Here is a 19,860-nt window from a genome sequence, read left to right as displayed (position 1 = left end):
ATTCACCTTCTGCTGTCGGCCTGCCCTTTCCACACACCTTATTCCTCTGTACCCTTTTCCTATCAATTATTTTCATACCCAGTGATGGGTATGAAATGATAATGCCTCAATTGGGTAAAACAATTTAAAACTGTTTAGAATTCCTTCTGGTTTGAAGTGACTTCTGTTGACAGCAATGGATGATAGTAGAAGTCCTATGAATAAGAGATTAAAACACTGAGCAGAACATGGAAATATACAAAAAAGTCATACGACAACAGAAAAGAAAGTGAGAGCTTTGTTACCATACCACACAAACAAAATCTCGCCCTCATGGTCTCAATCCTTTATCCAACATTTTTATTCAGCTGGAGCAGATATTTTGCACAGACGGCCGCAACAATGTCTCCGACTTCACGTGCTTTTTTGTAAGTGGCTTTGCCACTCCTCCAGTAAGACGTGGAGTATTTTCCTTGACGCCCCCGCCACCAAATCAAGTTAGGTCCTGTGACTACTGGGACCAAAAGAGTACAGACAAAAGGAATCCCCTGCTGCTTCCAAACCAACTCCTAGCGCAACCCTTAACTGGCCAGGAGCCACGGAGCCAGAGGCCAAGGAATACCCAGGCAGGATGTACGCAAATGAAGAAACCATCCTGGTAGTGGGTCACCCAGCTGCAGACACCCCCGGCTGTCACCAAACAAATCAGGGACAAACTACGCAAGAGAGCCCTTCCTGAATTCCTGATTCACAAATAAAATGACTGTTTACTCCACTAAGCTTCAGCAACAGTTTACTATGCAGCGAGAGGTTTTCCTCCCCCGTCTATCTTTACAATGCTATTGCTCTTTCTGTTTTAATCACTGATCTCGAAAGTGTATTGTTTCTAGATTATCAGAAGATAGGGATGAGGCATGTTGTGTTTTCTTTTATTGTTTTTATTTTTTGGAGAGGGGTGTTCTGGAAGAGGAGGGATGGTGAGAAGGAACATATCATAATGAAAAGATATTCTGTAACAAAGTAAACTAAGATCCTCCCTTTTTTAGGGAATAATTCTTCAATCATTGTAAGATGTCACTTGTGTAATACCAGCATCATTTAAAAAGTTATCTACTGACAAATGGAAGTTAAACCAGACTTTGAAAGTTCAACTATCTACCCTCCTTAAGGTTTACTTGAAAAAGTGAGGGGAAAAAAGTTATATGAAGCAAAGTAAATCCATATGGAGCATATTCCCCAGCAGAAAAGTTATCATCAATCAGACTTCATTTACTATGCATTGCTTTTTCAATAAAATATTTCAAGAATTTAGCTATACATATTTTCCACTGAGGAAAAAAATTTTTAATTAAACTGAGTTCTATTAAAAAATAATAAAGAAAGAAAGAAAAGGGAAAATTCTAATGCCTAAGTATATTAAGTTTCCAACTTAAAATCCAATTAGGGGCTGACCTGCTCTTCTTTCAACTTAGCTTCATTAACAGCTGGCTTGTGATTTAAAAATAATATTTAGGGCTTCCCTGGTGGCGCAGTGGTTGAGAATCTGCCTGTCAATGCAGGGGACACGGGTTCGAGCCCTAGTCTGGGAAGATCCCACATGCTGCGGAGCAACTAAGCCCGTGAGCCACAATTACTGAGCCTGCGCATCTGGAACCTGTGCTCCACAACAAGAGAGGCCGCGATGAGAGGCCCGCGCACCGCGATGAAGAGTGGCCCCCACTTGCCGCAACTAGAGAAAGCCCTTGCACAGAAATGAAGACCCAACACAGCCATAAATAAATAAATAAATAAAATTTTAAAAAAAATAATAATAATAATATTTAGAAAACATTACAATTAATCCTTATTAAAAATAAAAGCACAATTTTTAAAATATTAATTTTCTCAGAATAAATTAGTAAATATTGTTTTCAATGATAAAATATATTCTTTCCATTTTATGATATGGAAAAAGTGAAGAAACTAACATGTCCTTAAGTCAAGACTCTACAGCAAACAAATAGAGTGTATAAAGAACCTATTCTTTCTGACTTCCTACCGAAAACAAAATAACAGGAGACTTAAAGAACCAATCTAGGACCACAAAAAGGGAAAACTTTCTAATTCAATTATCAGTTAGCTTTCTGCTACTGATAAATCTAAACTCTAAATACCAAAACCTAGGAAACTGGAGATGCAGGCAAGGTGAAATAAAGAGAAGTTACAGAAGCATACAAGGGAAAGATGATAACGTCTGCGTCAGCAAATTCAACTCCAAGCTACATTACCATTTATAATCAATCAAGCAAGAAGCTGTACAATTTTAACACAGATTCTGAATGCAGCTCAGATTCAAATGCTCAATTACATTTTCCAGGTCAGTGATTTATTATAAAGATAAGAAATTTACTGTAACACAAAACTACTTTAAACCATAGCGGAGAGCCCTGGAAAGGAGAGGCCGGTGCTAATCCCACTGTACTGCATGCTTGGCCATCTGCTATTGTCTCATTTCATTCTCTGAGCGCAGGGCTATCCCCGTGCATACAAATACATATACTACCTAGAAAGCTGGAAGCCTATGGGCAGGCAGTGGTGGCCCAGACAGACCCAAAATCGGTCCAGAGTATGTGATTCACAATCCAGCCATTCTCAAAGCTGCTACTATTTTCAGAAAACAAGGATTTTTAATGCATATTTAATATGCCAAAGTAATGCCAAAGTAATACATTGTTTCCTGGTATTCTCCTTAAATATTAAAAGAGCTAAATATTACTTAAACTTACAATTATAAGTAATATTTGTGAGAAAAAGATAGAGAATGCAGATGCCAAGAACAAGGAAAGGATGAAAGCAGAGTTACCATCTGCTCTTCCTTATGGAATAAGTGGATAAATCAAGAAGCAAAATAGGGACCTCCCTGGTGGCGTAGTGGTTAAGAATCCGACTGCCAATGCAGAGGACACGGGTTCGAGCCCCGGGAAGATCCCACGTGCCACGGAGCAAATAAGCCCGTGCACCACAACTACTGAGCCCGCGTGCCACAACTACTGAAGCCCACAAGCCTAGAGCCCACGCTCCTCAACGAGAGAAGCCACCGCAATGAGAAGCCCGCGCATCGCAACGAAGAGTAGCCCCCGCTCGCTGCAACTAGAGAAAGCCTGCACGTAGCAATGAAGACCCAACGCAGCCAAAAATAAAGAAATTAAAAAAAAAAAAGAAGCAGCAGCAAAGTAGGTTAAGTGTTGCATAGAATTAAGACATGTCTCCAGGGACTTCCCTCGTGGTCCAGTGGTAAAGAAGCCGCCTTACAATGCAGGGGATGCTGGCTCGATCCCTGGTCAGGGAACTAAGATCCCACATGCCGCAGGGATAACTAAGCCCATGCGCCACAACTGCTGAGCCCGCGTGCCACAAACTATAGAGCCCACGAGCTCTGGAACCTGCGCGTCACAACTACAGAGCCCATGCGCCCTGGAGCCTGCACACCACAGCTAGAGAAGAGAAAACCTGCCGCCACAACTACAGAGAAGCCCACGTGCTGCAACGAAAGACCCTGCGTGTTTCCATGAAGATCCCGCATGCTGCACCTAAGACTTGATGCAGCCAAAAGTCAATTTAATTAATTAATTCAAAAAGAAAAAGACATCTCTCCAGGAAAATCTCAAGATCCGCCTGTAAGGTTATACTTCAATATACTACCGCAGGTAAATTTCTAAAGTTTCTGATGGAAAATCTTCAGGGCCAGGGGAAAGAAAAACTGAATTCTATTTATCAGTTTCCTAACTAAACTAATAGGACAATAAAGATGAGTATATTCTCTGAAAACCTTCGCATTATGTAAGAAATGGGAATAATTTTCCCAGAGACCAGGTAATAGGAGAGATCATAGTAAGAAAGAAAAGGCATTGAGAGACAGAGCTCTACCAGAAATTTTTAGGAATCCGTATTACAAATGTATGAAGTACAGAGGTGAAATTCCAGGGCGTGACCCTCTGGAAAGGACACTATTCCCCTTTTTCATTCACACTGCTCTCTCAGCTTGGGACCTCTTACCCCTTCCCCATCTGCCTAGCAAACTTTCACACACCTTTCAAGACTCGACTGCTAAGACTTCTCTTAGACTCCTTTCACACAAGGTCGAATCTGGAATGCCTTGCTTTGTGCCCACTGTACACCATTTGTATGGTAACTTCTTTAACTGCTACAACTCTGAGACTCTGAGAGCAGAAACCATCCTCTCTGTGTACTTAGCACAGTGCCAGGTGCACAGCAGAAGGCCATGCTGACTGCATGAATGAGACAGCTGAGGACGCCTGGGAAGACTGGGACGCCCACAAGAACATAAAGTGACTGTGCAACTATAAATGCACTCAGTAAGGGGGGAAAGGAGAGAAGCCAAGAAGATTCCAGTGTATAGAAATAGACACACTGCTTAGAAAGCTAGGCCATCGTGTACATCATCATGTGGCTCACATCACTCTAAGAAGGAATTATACAGAATAATAATGAGTCCAATGGACTCAGATTTTCAAGACAGATTTCTTCTGGATGAAGAACAGAGGAGAAAATGGATTTACAAAGGAACTGTACTGTATAGCACAGGGAACTCTGCTCAATATTCGGTAATAACTGAAATGGGAAAAGAACTTGAAAAAGAATAGTTACATATATATGTATAATTGAATCACTTTGCTGTACACCTGAAACTAACACAACATTGTAAATCAACTATACTCCAATATAAAATAAAAATTTTTAAAAAATAAAAAATAAATTAGACCTGCAAACAAACTGGGATTACCAAAAAAAAAAAAAAAAAAAAAAAAATCCTACAGACAACAAAAGGAGGTCTTAGAATTGTTTGGATAAACATATCAATCTGATAGAGTTTTCTTACAATATACCACAAAAGTCTTTTCTGAGCCTATGCAACATTTTATCACCTACATGGACATATAAAGAATATATTCATGGGCATCCCCAGTGGCTCAGTGGTTAAGAATCCACCTGCTAATGCAGGGGACACGGGTTTGAGCCCTGGTCCGGGAAGATCCCACATGCCGCGGAGCAACTAAGCCTGTGCGCCACAACTACTGAGCCCGCGCTCTAGAGCCCGCCAGCCACAACTACTGGGCCCGCGTGCTGCAACTACTGAAGCTCACACACCACAACTACTGAAGCCCGTGTGCCTAGAGCCCGTGCTCCATACCAAGAGAAGCCACCGCAATGAGAAGCCTGTGCACTGCAACAAAGAGTAGCCCCCGCTCGCCGCAACTAGAGAAAGCCCACGCACAGCAACAAAGACCCAACACAGCCAAAAATAAATAAATAAATTTACTTTTTTTTAAAAAAGAATATATTCATAAGGGTTGAAGGCATAAAACTGAAGGAGATAAACAGACTAAATAAATCAAGTTTCAAAAGATTCTCAAAGATTAGAGTCATTGGCTGAATTTAGCAAAGTAAAATGTAATAAGAACAAACAATATTAACACCTATTAATATATGCATGGTATATAACACTTCATGGGTTCCAAGGTGCTTTTATACACATTACATCATTTAACAACCCCCCCCAAGTAACTATTATACCCTGTCTACAGATGAGGAAACTGAGGGTTAGTGAGTTTTCCCAATACCACATTTCAGGGAGGGCCAAGAACAGAACATTAATCACCTTCTAATCATCTCTCTTGCAACTAGATCCAAAATTCCAAAGAGTACAAGTATGGAGGAAAAATGAGTGTAGAAAAACAACTGCCATCAGAAAAATTAATCAGGGCAAGTAAGAATAATGGGAGGAACAGCAATATTTCACCGAGGAAAATAAGATTTGGGGGCTGTCAAATATAGGCTCCCAATATCTAAAAAATCATCCTGCTGAAGGAGGATTACACTTGTTCAATACGGCCCAAGCTAATCTTAACCAGCAAATACGATAAGTAGCCAAATTCTGGTTCAAGGAAAGAGGGTCAAAACTGTCCAAGCCATTCATGCATCTTAATTGGACATATCTGACCATAAGCTGAATAAATCCATTTGCCAGACTTTGTAGGAAATTTTCATCAAACGAACAGCTGGGCTTTATCAAATGAGACTCTACATCTGCATCAGACATTGTTTCAAAATATACAAATAAACTTCTAGAGGAAGGTGGTTCTAATTTCACAATTATAAAATTAGGAATGAATTTAAAGTAAAACACAGGAAAAAGTCTTTCTCAATGAAGATAGATATGTAGGTACAGAGAAGGTTTTTTCTAGGCATTTTTATTATTCATATTCAAACAAAAGGAAACATATAAAGTATATAATAAGCACCCATGTACCAGCAAATTAAACAGAAGTAAATCTGCCTCCAGGTATTTTAAATATATTTCAAATATAAATATGTATCTATATGTTATGAAGTATGTTAAATTACACACAAACGCATTACCCATCGTAAGAATGAGAATTACCTGAACTACTTAAGATACTCATATATTCTTCCTTATCCCAACCCTCTTCCCTTCCCTACCTCCAGAAGAAATAACTTTGCTGAATTTTTATCCTAAATATTCCCTTGCCCTAAAACGAAAAGAATAATATATTCCACTGTGTGACTATACCACAACTTACTAACTCAATCATTCTGTCAGTAAACATTTGCAAAGTATTTCCTCAGTTCTGTTTTGGTTTTTTCCTTAATCCAAACAAGGTTACTATGAGCATTCTTACATACATCCTGGAGTTCATCTACAGTATATGTATCTGGCAGGGTACCCTTATGTTTAGTAAGTGCTTTCCAAAATAGTTGTACCTATTTAAAAACCCAACAGCACTGTGTGAGAAATTCAGTTGCCACATTTACCAACACCTGATACTGTCAGACTTCTTAATTTTTGCGAACACAGCTTACAATGCTAAGTATAAAATGGTTTCTTAATCTGGTCTTATTTTACATTCCACTGATTACAGTGAGGGTACATAACTTTTCATATTTATTTGCCATGTATATTTCCTCTTATATAAATTTTATTAACACATACACAGGTTGTACGAAAACATGCATCCTGACCTAAGATACGGGTGCATGCATAAACACCAAAGCAAGCGTTTATTTCCGCGAGAGAATGGAGGGGAATACTCTCAAGAAAAGATATGCCAAAGAACTTTGACTCTGTTTGAAATTTTACTTCCCAAGTTGAGTAATTACCATTACTTATTATGTTATTCTCTATGCTTTTTGAATCTCACAAATAATTAAATTATAAAATGTAAAAAGATAATATAAATGCATGGTCAACAAGCAAGCACCCAGTGGACTTCCCTGTCTGTCCAGTGGTTAAGACTATACTTTCCAATGCAGGAGGTACAGGTTCAATCCCTGGTCAGGGAGCTAAAATCCCACATGCCTCGCAGCCAAAAACCCAAAACATCAAACAGAAGCAATACTGTAACAAATTCAATAAAGACTTTAAAAATGGTCCACATCCAAAAAAAAAAAAAAAAATCTTAAATAAAAAGGTACACTTTAAAAAAAAAACAAACAAGCAAGCAGCCAGGACCACTCTTGAAAAAGTGTTCAAAGGAGTTCTTGGGGAACCAAGAATTAAATGAAATGTAAACCTTGGGAACAGGTAAGCCATGGTGCTACAAACAGTGGTAAACATTAAATTCACTTAAACACAGAAATAAAGGCTAAACAATATGAATCACGATTACAGAAAGGACTTTTTCCCCTTCAAAAAGCAACACAATGTAAATATGAAAAGCACTGTGGACTCAGCAAAAGACAACAAAGCTTACCAACAAAAATCAGGAAGGGGGATTATAAACAAACTAAGTATTTTTCATAAAAAGCAGTCAAAGAAACAGAGGCAGATAAATGGAACAGACCAGAAACAGGCCCAGATTTAAACGACAATTTATTTTTGGCATTTCAAATCAGGAGGAAAAAGGTAGATTATTTAATAAATATTATAATGATGACTGGCCACATAGAAGAAGAAAAAGCTGAATCATTAAAGCCAATATATAAATTTTATAAAACAATTTTTAGGTATAAAGAAAAAAGAAACTTTAAATGTACCAGAAGAAAGCATGCGTGAATTACTTAATAACCTTGGTGGGCATAAGGACTTTCTGAGCATGACTGAAAATTGAGAGGACACAGAGGAAAGGACAACTAAATTTGACACATAAATTCTAAAACAAATACCATAAAGGAAGTAAAAAAGAAAATGACAAACAAGAAAATATATTTGCAAAACATGAGGAAAGAGGCCAATTCACTTACTAGGGAACCCCTATAAATCAATAAGGGAAAAAAATAAACCATCTAACAGAAAAATGTAGAAACGACATGAATATGTAGCTTCAAAACGAAGAAAACCCTATGAAAAAATGCTCAACATGCACTCAAATTTAAATAAATATTAAGCAAGAAAGTAGATATTTTTGGAACTTCCCTGGTGGCGCAGTGGTTAAGAATCCACCTGCCAATGCAGGGGACACGGGTTCGAGCCCTGTTCCGGGAAGATCCCACATGCCGCGGAGCAACTAAGCCTGTGTGCCACAACGACTGAGCCTGCGCTCTAGAGCCTGCGAGCCACAACTACTGAGCCTGTGCGCCTAGAGCCTGTGCTCCGCAACAAGAGAAGCCACTGCAATGAGAAGCCTGTGCACCACAACGAAGAGTAGCCCCTGCTCGCTGCAACTAGAGAAAACCCACGCACAGCAACAAAGACCCAACGCAGCCATAAATAAATAAATAAATAAATAAATAAATAAATGGGGGCGCGGAGAGAGAGGAAGAAAGGGAGGGGGGGAGGGAGGGAGGGAGGGAGGAAGGAAGGAAGGAAGGAAGGAAGGAAGGAAGGAAGGAAGGAAGGAAGGAAGGAAGAAGGTATTTTTAAATTATCTACCAGGTCACTGGAAATTTTTAAAGGTTTGGCAACAAATGTCTGATGAAGCTGTGCAGAAACTCATCTTAATATATAAAAGCACAAGCTTTTTAGAGAACTGGGCATCCATCAATTTTTTTTAGATGCATACAATATCAATTCATGAATGAGGTATGTTTATGTCATTAATTGTTATGCTACTATAACAAATATATAAACAAGAAAAAACCCTATAAATATCTACTTATACAGCTATAGGACATCAGTTAATTATGGTGCAAGTAAGACACCGAAAACCAAGCAGACATTAAAAACAATGAGATAAAGCTACATATAAAAAGACACAAAAATACGTTTATTTTTAAACGAATAAAAAAGTATGATCCCAATTGTCTTTTTTTAAAAATGGTGTGTAACATACGTATGCCTATATATGCATAGGTATTTTATAGAAGAGTATACAAATAATTATTAACAAGTTACATCTCTAAGGAGCTGCACTGAGAGGGTCAAAGGATGAGAAAAGATAAGTTCATTTCATATGTTTTTGTACTTTTGAATTTTTTTTTAACTTGAACATATATTACTTTCATAATTTAAAACTAGCTAATTTTTTAATCCACATTGTCATTTCTTAGTGTCTTTTCTTTAGTTGAGGTATAACTGACATGTGACACTGTGTAGTTTCAGGTGTACAACATAATGATTCAGTATTTGTTTATACTGCAAAATATCACCACAAGTAAGTCTAGTTAACATCTATTACCATATATAGTTATGAAATTTCTTTTCCTGTGATGAGAACTTCTAAGATCTACTCTCTTAGCAACTTTCAAACATGCAGTACAGTACTGTTAACTATATTTAGTCACCATGCCATACGTAACATCACCAGGACTTAATTATAACTGCAAGTTTGCACCCTTTGACCCCCTTCTTAGTGCATTAAAATCTACATTTTAAAACAGTTGAGCACGTTTACTCAATATTTCAAATATTTCAAAACAAATATATTTCAAATATACTAGTGATTCTACATTCTGCATAAAAATGAGACAAAAAAAGTTTCAGAGGCTAAACTTTTACAATGATTGTACAACACTCTCCCCCAAAGTATACTTCAGAATTATTTTTTCTATTAAAAAAATAATTGTGGGCACACTAGAATTTAGTAGCAAAGTTACAGCAACAATCTACAGTGGGAATAACCCAGGGATTTACAGCAAGCCAAAACATTAATACACATTGACCAAGAAAAAAAAGAATATTCAAGTGTATAACACGTTTTGCAAAGCTCATGTGTTTCAAAGTTCCCAATTAAAAAGCAATATAGGGACTTCCCTGGTGGTCCACTGGTTAAGAATCCGCCTTCCAGTGCAGGGGACATGGGTTCGATCCCTGGTCGGGGGAATAAGATCCCACATGCCACGGGGCAACTAAGCCCACGTGCCTCAACTAGAGAGCCCGTGTGCTGCAAACTACAGAGCCCATGTGCTCTGGAGCCCATGCGCCACAACTAGGGAGAGAAAACGTGCCACAACTAGAGAGAAGCCCGCGCGCCGCAACGAAAAGCTTGTGCGCCGCAACGAAAGATCCCATATGCTGCAACTAAGACCTGACGCAGTCAAAAACAAACAAACAAACAAAAAGCAATATAGGGGAAGTTTCTACAAGCTAAACATAGTCTAACCATATATCCAGCCATCATGCTCCTAGGTATTTACCCAAATGAGTTAAAAACTTGTGCCCACACAAAAACCTGTATGGGAATGTTTATAGCAGCTTTATTCAGAATTGATAAAAATTGGAAGCAACCAAGATGTCCTTCTGCAGGTAATTACATAAACAAACTATAGTACATCAGACAGCAGAATATTATTCAGCGATAAAAAGAAGTGAGTTATTAAGCCATGAAATGAAATGGAGGAATTTTAAATGCATATAGTAAGTAAAAGAAACAAGTCCTGGAAAGGGTGCATACTGTATGATTCCAAATACATGACATTCTGGAAAAGGCAAAACTGTAAACAGTAAAAACATCCGTGGTAGCGAGCTGGGAGAGCGATGAATAGGTAGAACACGGAGATCTTTAGGCCAGTGAAGATACTCTGTATGACGCTGTAATGGTGGATTCATGTCATTATACATTCAGCAAAACCCACAGAACTGTACAAGACAAAGAGTGAAACCTACTGTAAGCTACAGACTTTAGTTAATAATAATGTACCAATATCGGTTCATCAATTTTAACACATGTACCACACCAATGCAAGATGTTAATAACGGGAAACTGTGGGCAGGGAGTAAATGGGAAAATGCCCTAAAAATAAAGTCTGTTAATTTAACAACAACAACAAGAAAGCAATAGGGGGTATCTCAAAGGCATAGGGAAGGGAAGAGCCCGGCGGAAGGTGCTCGGCTGGGGGTTGTAGTTAAGGTGGGACAAAACCAGGTGACAAGCAAGGAGGAAGGGGGAAGGGCTGCACCACAGCAAACACAGCACTCGTGTGGCCAGGGCGGGGCTGCTGACCCCGTGCTCCTCTTGGGGAGCTCACAGCGAGCCATTTGTTTGTGTTCTCCGCACTCACGCATTCTCCAAGTCTTGGGAACTGGAACATTTCTCTCTCCCGGCTCAGAAATGATCAGTGGAAAAGGAACCAAAACAAGTACCTCATTATGTGTCAAGATTAATCTGGGAAAACTGGGGGCTGTTGACTGAACTGCTTCTCTTAATCGGCTGGTGCTCTAGCTTTAAAAGTTCCCAGGAGACAACCTGAAATCCAGAATCTTCTCAAAATAGAAAAGAGTGGGGGAAATTCTGAATACATCACCAAACAGTAAGAGCCTCAAGCCTTTGGAAAGAGCCCAAAGGCCAAAAGCAAGACCTGCAGAGCTCTGTCCACACTGGTGGGTAACCTGATGATTATCTAACAAATTCAGCATGTGTCTACCAGAGTTCCAGAAGAGTGAGAAACCTTGGGATTCGTCTGAGTTAGAACAATCTTTGATTACAGCTGAGTCACCTCTGTGTTCTTAATACAAGTAAGACCTGGGGTCTTTTCACTGTGTCTATTCATGTGATAAGTGTCGCCCTCCAGTGTGAAATGGAAGGACGCCCTTGTTCTGTGGGGAAGACAACTGTGGAAGAAGGAGCTATGAGTACGGAGAGAGCCACCTAGAATGCCCCCTCCAAACCCGTCGGCAGAAGGCCTCTTCCTGGGGGCCTCTAACAGATCCTGAATGCTGCAGAAGCCCCAGAGGCTTGGGATCTGGGACCTTCCAGGAACTCAAGATCTCTCTTGCTGAGGTCCTTTCCATCATCACATGGACCAAAGTCTTCACCAAAGCCTTTGTGCTTCTCACCGTCTTCCTTACCAGGAAGCTCCACACGCCAGCCAACTATCTCACTGGCTCCCTGGCCAAGACCAATCTCTTGGCTTTCATCTTGGTCATAGCCATCTGCATCACATATACCATCACCCACACCTGGAACTTTGGCCAAATCCTATGTGACATCTGGCTGTCTTCTGGAATCACGTGCTGTGTGCATCTCTGCATCACTGCTGTGGACGTGTACTGGCCATCACCAACATCCTGTAGTACAATAAACGCCAGATATGCGGCCTCCACAGTCACCACTGTCTGGGCCATTTCATCTCCATCCTGTCGCTCTTCTCCCAGATCTCCTACATGATCTACTCCACAGATGGTGCCTTCTACATCCTGTCCGTGCGGCTCATCACCTTTCACACGGCCTCCGGAAGCCACCATATCACCACAGCCCAGCTCATCAGAGTTCACTCTGCTCCCTCAACCCCCAGTCTCGCACTCAGCCAGCTCCCCTCTGTCAACCACCTGAAAATCAAGCTTGCTCATAGAATCCTGGAGCAAGGGGATGTTTGCACCTCAAGAAAGGAAAGCCATAATACAAATAACTATAGCTCTCTTGAGAACCTTTAACTGCCTCTAAGACCTGCCTCTAAACTTACTGTGTTTTCTGGTTTATTTTATGCGGATCCAAAAATTAAAGCTATTTCTATTTTATCAGCAAACAATGGTCCAGGAAACACATCACGAACGTTGAGTCTAATGATGTTAGTACAGCAACTTCTACAACAAAATAAGTAGGCAGAAAGCACTGAAGGCTCTAAGCACTGAAAATGACAGGTATAGAGGCATTATCTTAAAAGAAGCAATAATAATCTAAACCAGTTTTGAAAGTACCTGTGCTACCTATTTGATAACTGTTTTAAGACAAATCAAAGTCTATAACATGACAAATTAGTGAGGCAGCTAGTGTACTAAAAAGAGCACAATTACCGGCCCTCTAGAGCCTACTCCACTGGCCCTCCACGGCGAAAGGCAAAGAGACTAGACAAAGCATAATACACGTCATATTTGTATGATGTCCTGTAGTGTCAAAAAGCTTCAACACATACTACTAATTCTCCCAACAGGAAAGTTGTTGTCATGGGAAAAGCTGCATTTTGGAATAAGACCAACCTTGTGACAAAACCTGAAGCTACCACTTTTTTAGCTAAACAAATTTGTACAAATTTGAACCTCCCTTATGATGTAATATGTCTCGGACTTTGTTGGTTTGGGGCTTGTTTTTGTTTTGGGGGCGGGAAAGGGGAGCATGGGAGAATGGATACCAAGGTATAAAAGTGTTTTATTAGTGAGTACTGAAATAACTTAATGGATTGGGACTCACATTTTTCTATTTCCTTTAAGAAATGGGAGAAGATAGTTCAGAGTATATTTTGTGAAAATTTTGTTTTAGCTGTACCTCTAAGCATGTATACTATACGTTGACACAGATGAATGTAACATATATTTCTTATTATGTGTCATGGCCTAAAAATTTAGCCACTGATTATAACAGAGCAATCAAGATCTAAACTCCACGACCAAAAAGTTGCAAGGATTAAACAACATTACAGATATAAAGTGGCTAACATAAGTGCTGCCACTCTATTTTTACAAACTATGATTATTCCAGGATAATGAGGCATTATTTCTAACTTCAAACCCCTGTTTACAGTTATTAAAAACTTTTTTTAATGTTTATCTAGTTAAAAATAAGACGTGCATTAGTTTGAAACAACCTTTGGGTTCTAACCAATGTACTTGTGACTTGGCAAAATCCACCAACATTACAAATGCATATCCTTTCACCCAGCAATTCTACTTTCAGTAATTTACCTAGAAATATACTTCACATATGAATAAACTAAATATGCACATTTTTAAAATGCAGCATCATTTTACATAACAGCAGAAACTTTAAGCAGACTGTCCATCAGTGGAAACCTTATAATAAACCGTAGCACATCCACACAGGTGCTGTTGGTAACAATGAAGAAGCCCCGGAAGAAGTTTCAAAATATATTAATGGGAAAAAAGGAACGGAAAGGAAAATAAAGGAATGGTAACATTTGTGTTTAGAGAAACATTTTTGCTTTATATGGATTATGCATAAAATGTTTATGGAAGAACACAGAAAGAGGTAAACAGAAAAAAAGAGAATACGTATTTGCCTGTGTATATGTAAACTGTGCCTGGAAGCGTATACAAGAAACGGGTAAGGGGAAGTGAGCAGTTGGGGGTAAGGTGAGAAGAACATATGTATAAAAATGTAAAGCAAAGTAGCATCCACTAACAAGATACTACAGTCACCCATCTAGAGTGATCAAATTTTTATGTTTACTCATTGAAAGCAAATGAAAACCAAATTAACAGAGGACAAATATTGAACATGGTCCTCTGTACACAAAAGAAAAGCTGAATTTGAGGTTTAGTGAAGAGAGTTTTATTCCTGGGCTATTGTTAGAGGTTAAAAATAAACTGGGACAATGTCAAATATTTCTGATCTATCCCCTCAGTGGAGAAGAACAATAAATACCAGTGTCTACTATAACTATTATCTCAAAGGTACCCTTTAATTTAGCTAAAAGGGGGAGGGGAAGACAATTATTAGTACTTCCCTTATTTATTACAGTGTTAGCCTCTTTCCAGTTACGATTAAGGTAAAATAGGAAAGAAAGTCTTCCTTTCCTTGACATATGTAGATTAGATGTCATTATAGTAGCATGTGTTTCTATTCAAAATTGCAGTCTTGCAAGAATCCCGGCCCACGTACTACACTAATTCATGGCCCTACAGTTGCCATACAAGACAGAAGATTAGGAGAGGTAGAAGAATGCCAATGCAAATACTCTGGCAATTTACAAGGCACTTTTCAGAGACGGTAGCATGGAAAATACTACTGAAGATACCAAACAGTGTTTACTTCCAAAGTTTAAAAACTGAATATACAGAACAGTTTTCACAATCTACCTCCTGCAGCAATGGTTTCAATTACGACCTGCAAAAATATAAACAGAGGAATGAGAGAGAAACTCTGATAGCACTTAGGTACAACTCAGTGGTAGGAATGAGGACGTGGGTCTGATGCGGGACCCTGGGCTCAGAACACCTGCACCTCACCTTCTTCTGAAGGACATTAACTTTCCGCTCCTTCACATCCAGCATGTCCTTGAGGTCATGGATCTCCCCAGCTTGTGTCCCCTTCTCCTCAGCCATGTCTTGGATTTGTTTTGTCTTCTTATTCAGCATGGTTTCCTTCTCTTCCAAACGCAACCGCAGAGCATCCACCTAAGAATATAACATTTTTACAAATGATTACTTGAAAAGAAAGGAACGTAATTCCTTCCAAATAGATGTGTACAGTTGCCTAAATGATACTTTTAGAGTAAACTTTCATTAGAATCAAATAAAATACCACTCTAAATACAACTGTAACTATTTAGAAATGAAACCCTAAAATTTTGTGAGCACTTCCATGATAAAATAACATTTACATCCGTTAAATTACGGTGTCATCAAAATAAACAGATCTGAATAAAGGGGACAAAATTGGAGAATTTATATAAAGGGGTTGAGTTGAGCTTTGCTACTTCTATAAAAGTGGTATAATCTATTATGTTTCTCAAATTTAGAATCATTTGGAGGATTTAAACAGAATGCCAGGCCAAGCCACCAGTTTCTAATTTGGCAGGGTTGGGGCTCAAGAATCAATATTTCTAACAAGTTCCCAAGTGATGCTACACTGCTTTAGAAAATCTAAAAGTAGAAAGAAAACCGTAAGCGTCACCAAACATGACACTTGCTGTATCAGAGAATACAATCTAGCTGCAGCTGACAATCCCATAATGCACTTAGAGATCTGTAAGGCAAAGCAAGGTCTACTTTCAGATCTCAAGACTAGTCAGCTAAAGCTTGGTATCCAGGTACCTTTATCACCAAAGTTTCATACCATCCATTAGATATAACTTTAAAATAATTAGAAATCTAATATAAGTACTTATGTTTTCTTCCAGTTTTGAGATACAACTGACATACGGCACTGTGTAAGTTGAAAGTGTACAGCATCATTATTTGACTTCCATGCGTCATGAAGTGATTATCACAGTAAGTTTTCTGAACATCCATTGTCTCATACAGATACAAAATTAAAGAAATAGAAAACCACCTTTTCCTCATGACGAGAACTCTTAGGATTTTCTCCCTTAAGGACTTTCACATACAACACACAGCCGTGCTGATTATCTTTATCCTGTTGTGCACCGCACCCCAGTACTTATTTACCTGATATCTGGACGTTTGTACCTTTTGACTGTCTTCATCCAATCTCCCCTCCCCTGATTCCTCCCTCTGGTAACCACATATCTGGTCTCTTGTTCTGTTTGTTTTTCAAGTATAACTGACCTACAGCCCTATGTTACTTCCTGAAACACAGCAGTGTAAGTTGATTTTACTATACATTTCAAAAAGTCTATTACAATACGTCACCACACAATAATATTCCATAGTTACTGACTGTATTCCCCACACTGTACATTTCATCCCCTTGACTCATTTATTTTTGTAACTGGAAGTTTGTCCCTCTTAACCTCCCTCACCTATTTCTTTCCTCTCCCCATCCTCCTCTCCTCTGGCAACTACCTGTTTGTTCTCTATATCTATAATTCTGTTTCAGTTTTGCTATGTTTGTTCATTGGCTTTTTAAGATCCCACATAGACGTGAAATCACACAGTATTTGGCTTTCTCTGTCTGGCTTACTTCACTTATTAGCATAATGTCCTCAAGGCCCATCCATGTTGTCACAAACAGTAGGATTTCCTTCTTTCTCATGGCTGAATAATAATATACACATACACAGACAACATCTTCTTTATCCATTCATCCACTGATGGACACTTAGGTTGCTTCCATTATCTTGCTTCATTAATGCTGTAATGAACATAGGGGTGTATGTATCTCTTATAATTAGTGTTTTTGTTTTCTTCAGATAAATACCCCAGAGTGAACTGCTGGATCATACAGCAGTTCTACTTTTAATTTTTTGAGGAATCTCCATACTGTTTTCCATAGTGGCTGCACCAACTTACATTCCTACCAACAGTGCACAAGGATTCCCTTTTCTCCACAGACCACAGACTCACCAGCACTTGTTATTTGCTGGCTTTTGGATAATAGCCACTCTGACAGGTGTGAGGTGATATCTCATTGTAGTTTTGATTTGCATTTCCCTGATGATTAGTGATGTTGAGCATCTTTTCACGTGCCTGGTGGCCATCTGTTATGTCTTCTTTGGAAAAATGTCTACTCAGATCCTCTGCCCATTTTTTAATCAAGTTTTTTTTTTTTTGATGTTGAATTGTATGAGTTCTTTGTATATTTTGGACCCCTTATTGAATACATTATCTGCAAATATCTTCTCCAATTCAGTAGGTGGTCTTTTTGTTTTGTTAATAGTTTCCTTTGCTGTGCAAAAACTATGTAGTTTGATGTGGTCCCACTTGTTTAGTTTTGCCTGTTTCCCTTGCCTGAGGAGACATATCCAAAAAAAATTACTAAGACTGATATTGAAAAGGGTACTGCCTATGTTTTCTTCTAGAAGTTTTATGGTTTCAGGTTTCACATTTAAGTCTTTAATCCATTTTGGTTCTTTGGTTATTTTCTTAAATTAATTAATTTATTTTTGACTGCGTTGGGTCTTTGTTGCTGCACGCGGGCTCTCTCTAGTTGCGGCGAGCGGGGGCTACTCTTCGTTGTGGTGCGCAGGCTTCTCATTGTGGCAGCTTCTCTTGTTGTGGAGCACGCGCTCTAGGCACACGGGCTTCAGCAGTTGTGGCATGCGGGCTCTAGAGCGCAGGCTCAGTAGTTGTGGCACACAGGCTTAGTTGCTCCGTGGCATGTGGATCTTCCTGGACCAGGGCTCAAACCTGTGTCCCCTGCATTGGCAGGAGGATTCTTAACCACTGTGCCACTAAGGACGTCCTTCTAATCCATTTTGAACTTGTTTTTGTGCATGGTGTGAGAGAGCAGTCCAGTTTCATTATTTTTCATGTAGCTGCCCAGTTTTCCCAACACCGTTTGTTGAAGAAGCTGTCTTTCCCCCACTGTATATTCTTGGCCCTTTGTCATAGATTAATTGCCCATATAAATGTGGATGCATTTCTGGGCTCTCTATTATGTGCCATTGATCCATGTATCCATTTTTGTGCCAGTACCACACTGTTTTGAATACTGTAGCTTTATAATATAGTTTGAAATCAGGGAGCATGATACCTCCAGCTTTGTTCTTCTTTCTCAAGACTGTTTTGGCTATTTAGGGTCTTTTGTGTTTCCATACAAACTTTAGAATTATTCTAGTTCTATGAAGAATGCCATTGGCATTTTGTACTTATTTTAGAATCTATTCACAGCAAATTTCATTAAACATACTCACACACCGGGCTTCCCTGGTGGCGCAGTGGTTGAGAATCTGCCTGCCAATGCAGGGGACACGGGTTCGAGCCCTGGTCTGGGAAGATCCCACATGCCGCGGAGCAACTAGGCCCGTGAGCCACAATTACTGAGCCTGCGCGTCTGGAGCCTGTGCTCCGCAACAAGAGAGGCCGCGATAGTGAGAGGCCCGCGCACCGCGATGAAGAATGGCCCCCGCTTGCCGCAACTAGAGAAAGCCCTCGCACAGAAATGAAGACCCAACACAGCCAAAAATAAAAAATAAATAAATAAAAAAAAAAAAAAACAAAAAAAAAAACATACTCACACACCAAATTCTTTTGTTTTTTTGCTTTCCCACTAAGGATTTATAATTCAGCAAATAGTTACACATTTGATTACAGAAAAACAGGGAGGTGGGTTTCTTTCTGTTCAACAAAAATAGAACATGAGTCACACATGCAAGCCACTTCTGAAATTTTAAATTTTCTAGCAGCCACATTAAAAAGTGATAAAGGAACAGGTAAAATTAATTTTAATAATATATTTTAGTTAATGTAATATATATACACATTATTGTCATTTCAAACCTGTAGTCTATATAAAAAAACTATTAACAAGCTATTTTACGTTTCTGTTTTCTACTTTGGTCTTCAAAGCCCAATGCATATTGTAATTGACACTTATGTCACATCTCAATTTGGACTTGCCATGTTTCAAGTGCTCAATAGCCACATGTGGCTGGTGGCTACACACTGACAGTGCACATCTAAGATAACAAGTACGTTTCTACAGAACATCTTTAATCTTGAACTTGTCCTATATTATTTTTCCTGTCTGAATGTAGAGTAACCCACAAAGAAAAAAATAGGTCGGACTTCCCTGGTGGCGCAGTGGTTAAGAATCCGCCTGCCAATGCAGGGGACACGGGTTCGAGCCCTGGTCCAGGAAGATCCCACATGCCGCGGAGCCACTAAGCCCGTGCGCCACAACTACTGACCCTGCGCTCTAGAGCCCGCAAGCCACAGCTACTGAGCCCGTGTGCCACAACTACTGAAGCCTGTGTGCCTAGAGCCCGTGCTCTGCAACGAGAAGCCACTGCAATGAGAAACCTAATTTTTTAAAAAAATAGGTAATATGGGTAATGACTCACAGAGAGAATACCAAAACATCAGGAAATATTATTATTACCTTATATCACAACTATATTATTACATCA

The 19,860-nt window shown here is 39.3% G+C and overlaps 1 protein-coding gene across 1 annotated transcript in view; it reads right to left on the bottom strand.

The window, feature by feature from the left end:
- Positions 1-19,860, bottom strand: part of LOC130707183 (ELKS/Rab6-interacting/CAST family member 1-like) — a 112,976-nt gene that overhangs the window by 32,145 nt on the left and 60,971 nt on the right. Inside the window, 1 exon segment of the mRNA XM_057540404.1 lies at positions 15,338-15,505. Within this exon segment, the coding sequence (XP_057396387.1) occupies positions 15,338-15,505 (168 nt within the window).

Source organism: Balaenoptera acutorostrata, chromosome 2 (genome assembly GCF_949987535.1).
Source record: "Balaenoptera acutorostrata chromosome 2, mBalAcu1.1, whole genome shotgun sequence".
Lineage (NCBI taxonomy): Eukaryota > Metazoa > Chordata > Mammalia > Artiodactyla > Balaenopteridae > Balaenoptera > Balaenoptera acutorostrata.
Note: the sequence above shows the minus strand (reverse complement) of the source record. Positions and strands in the feature narration are given on the sequence as shown.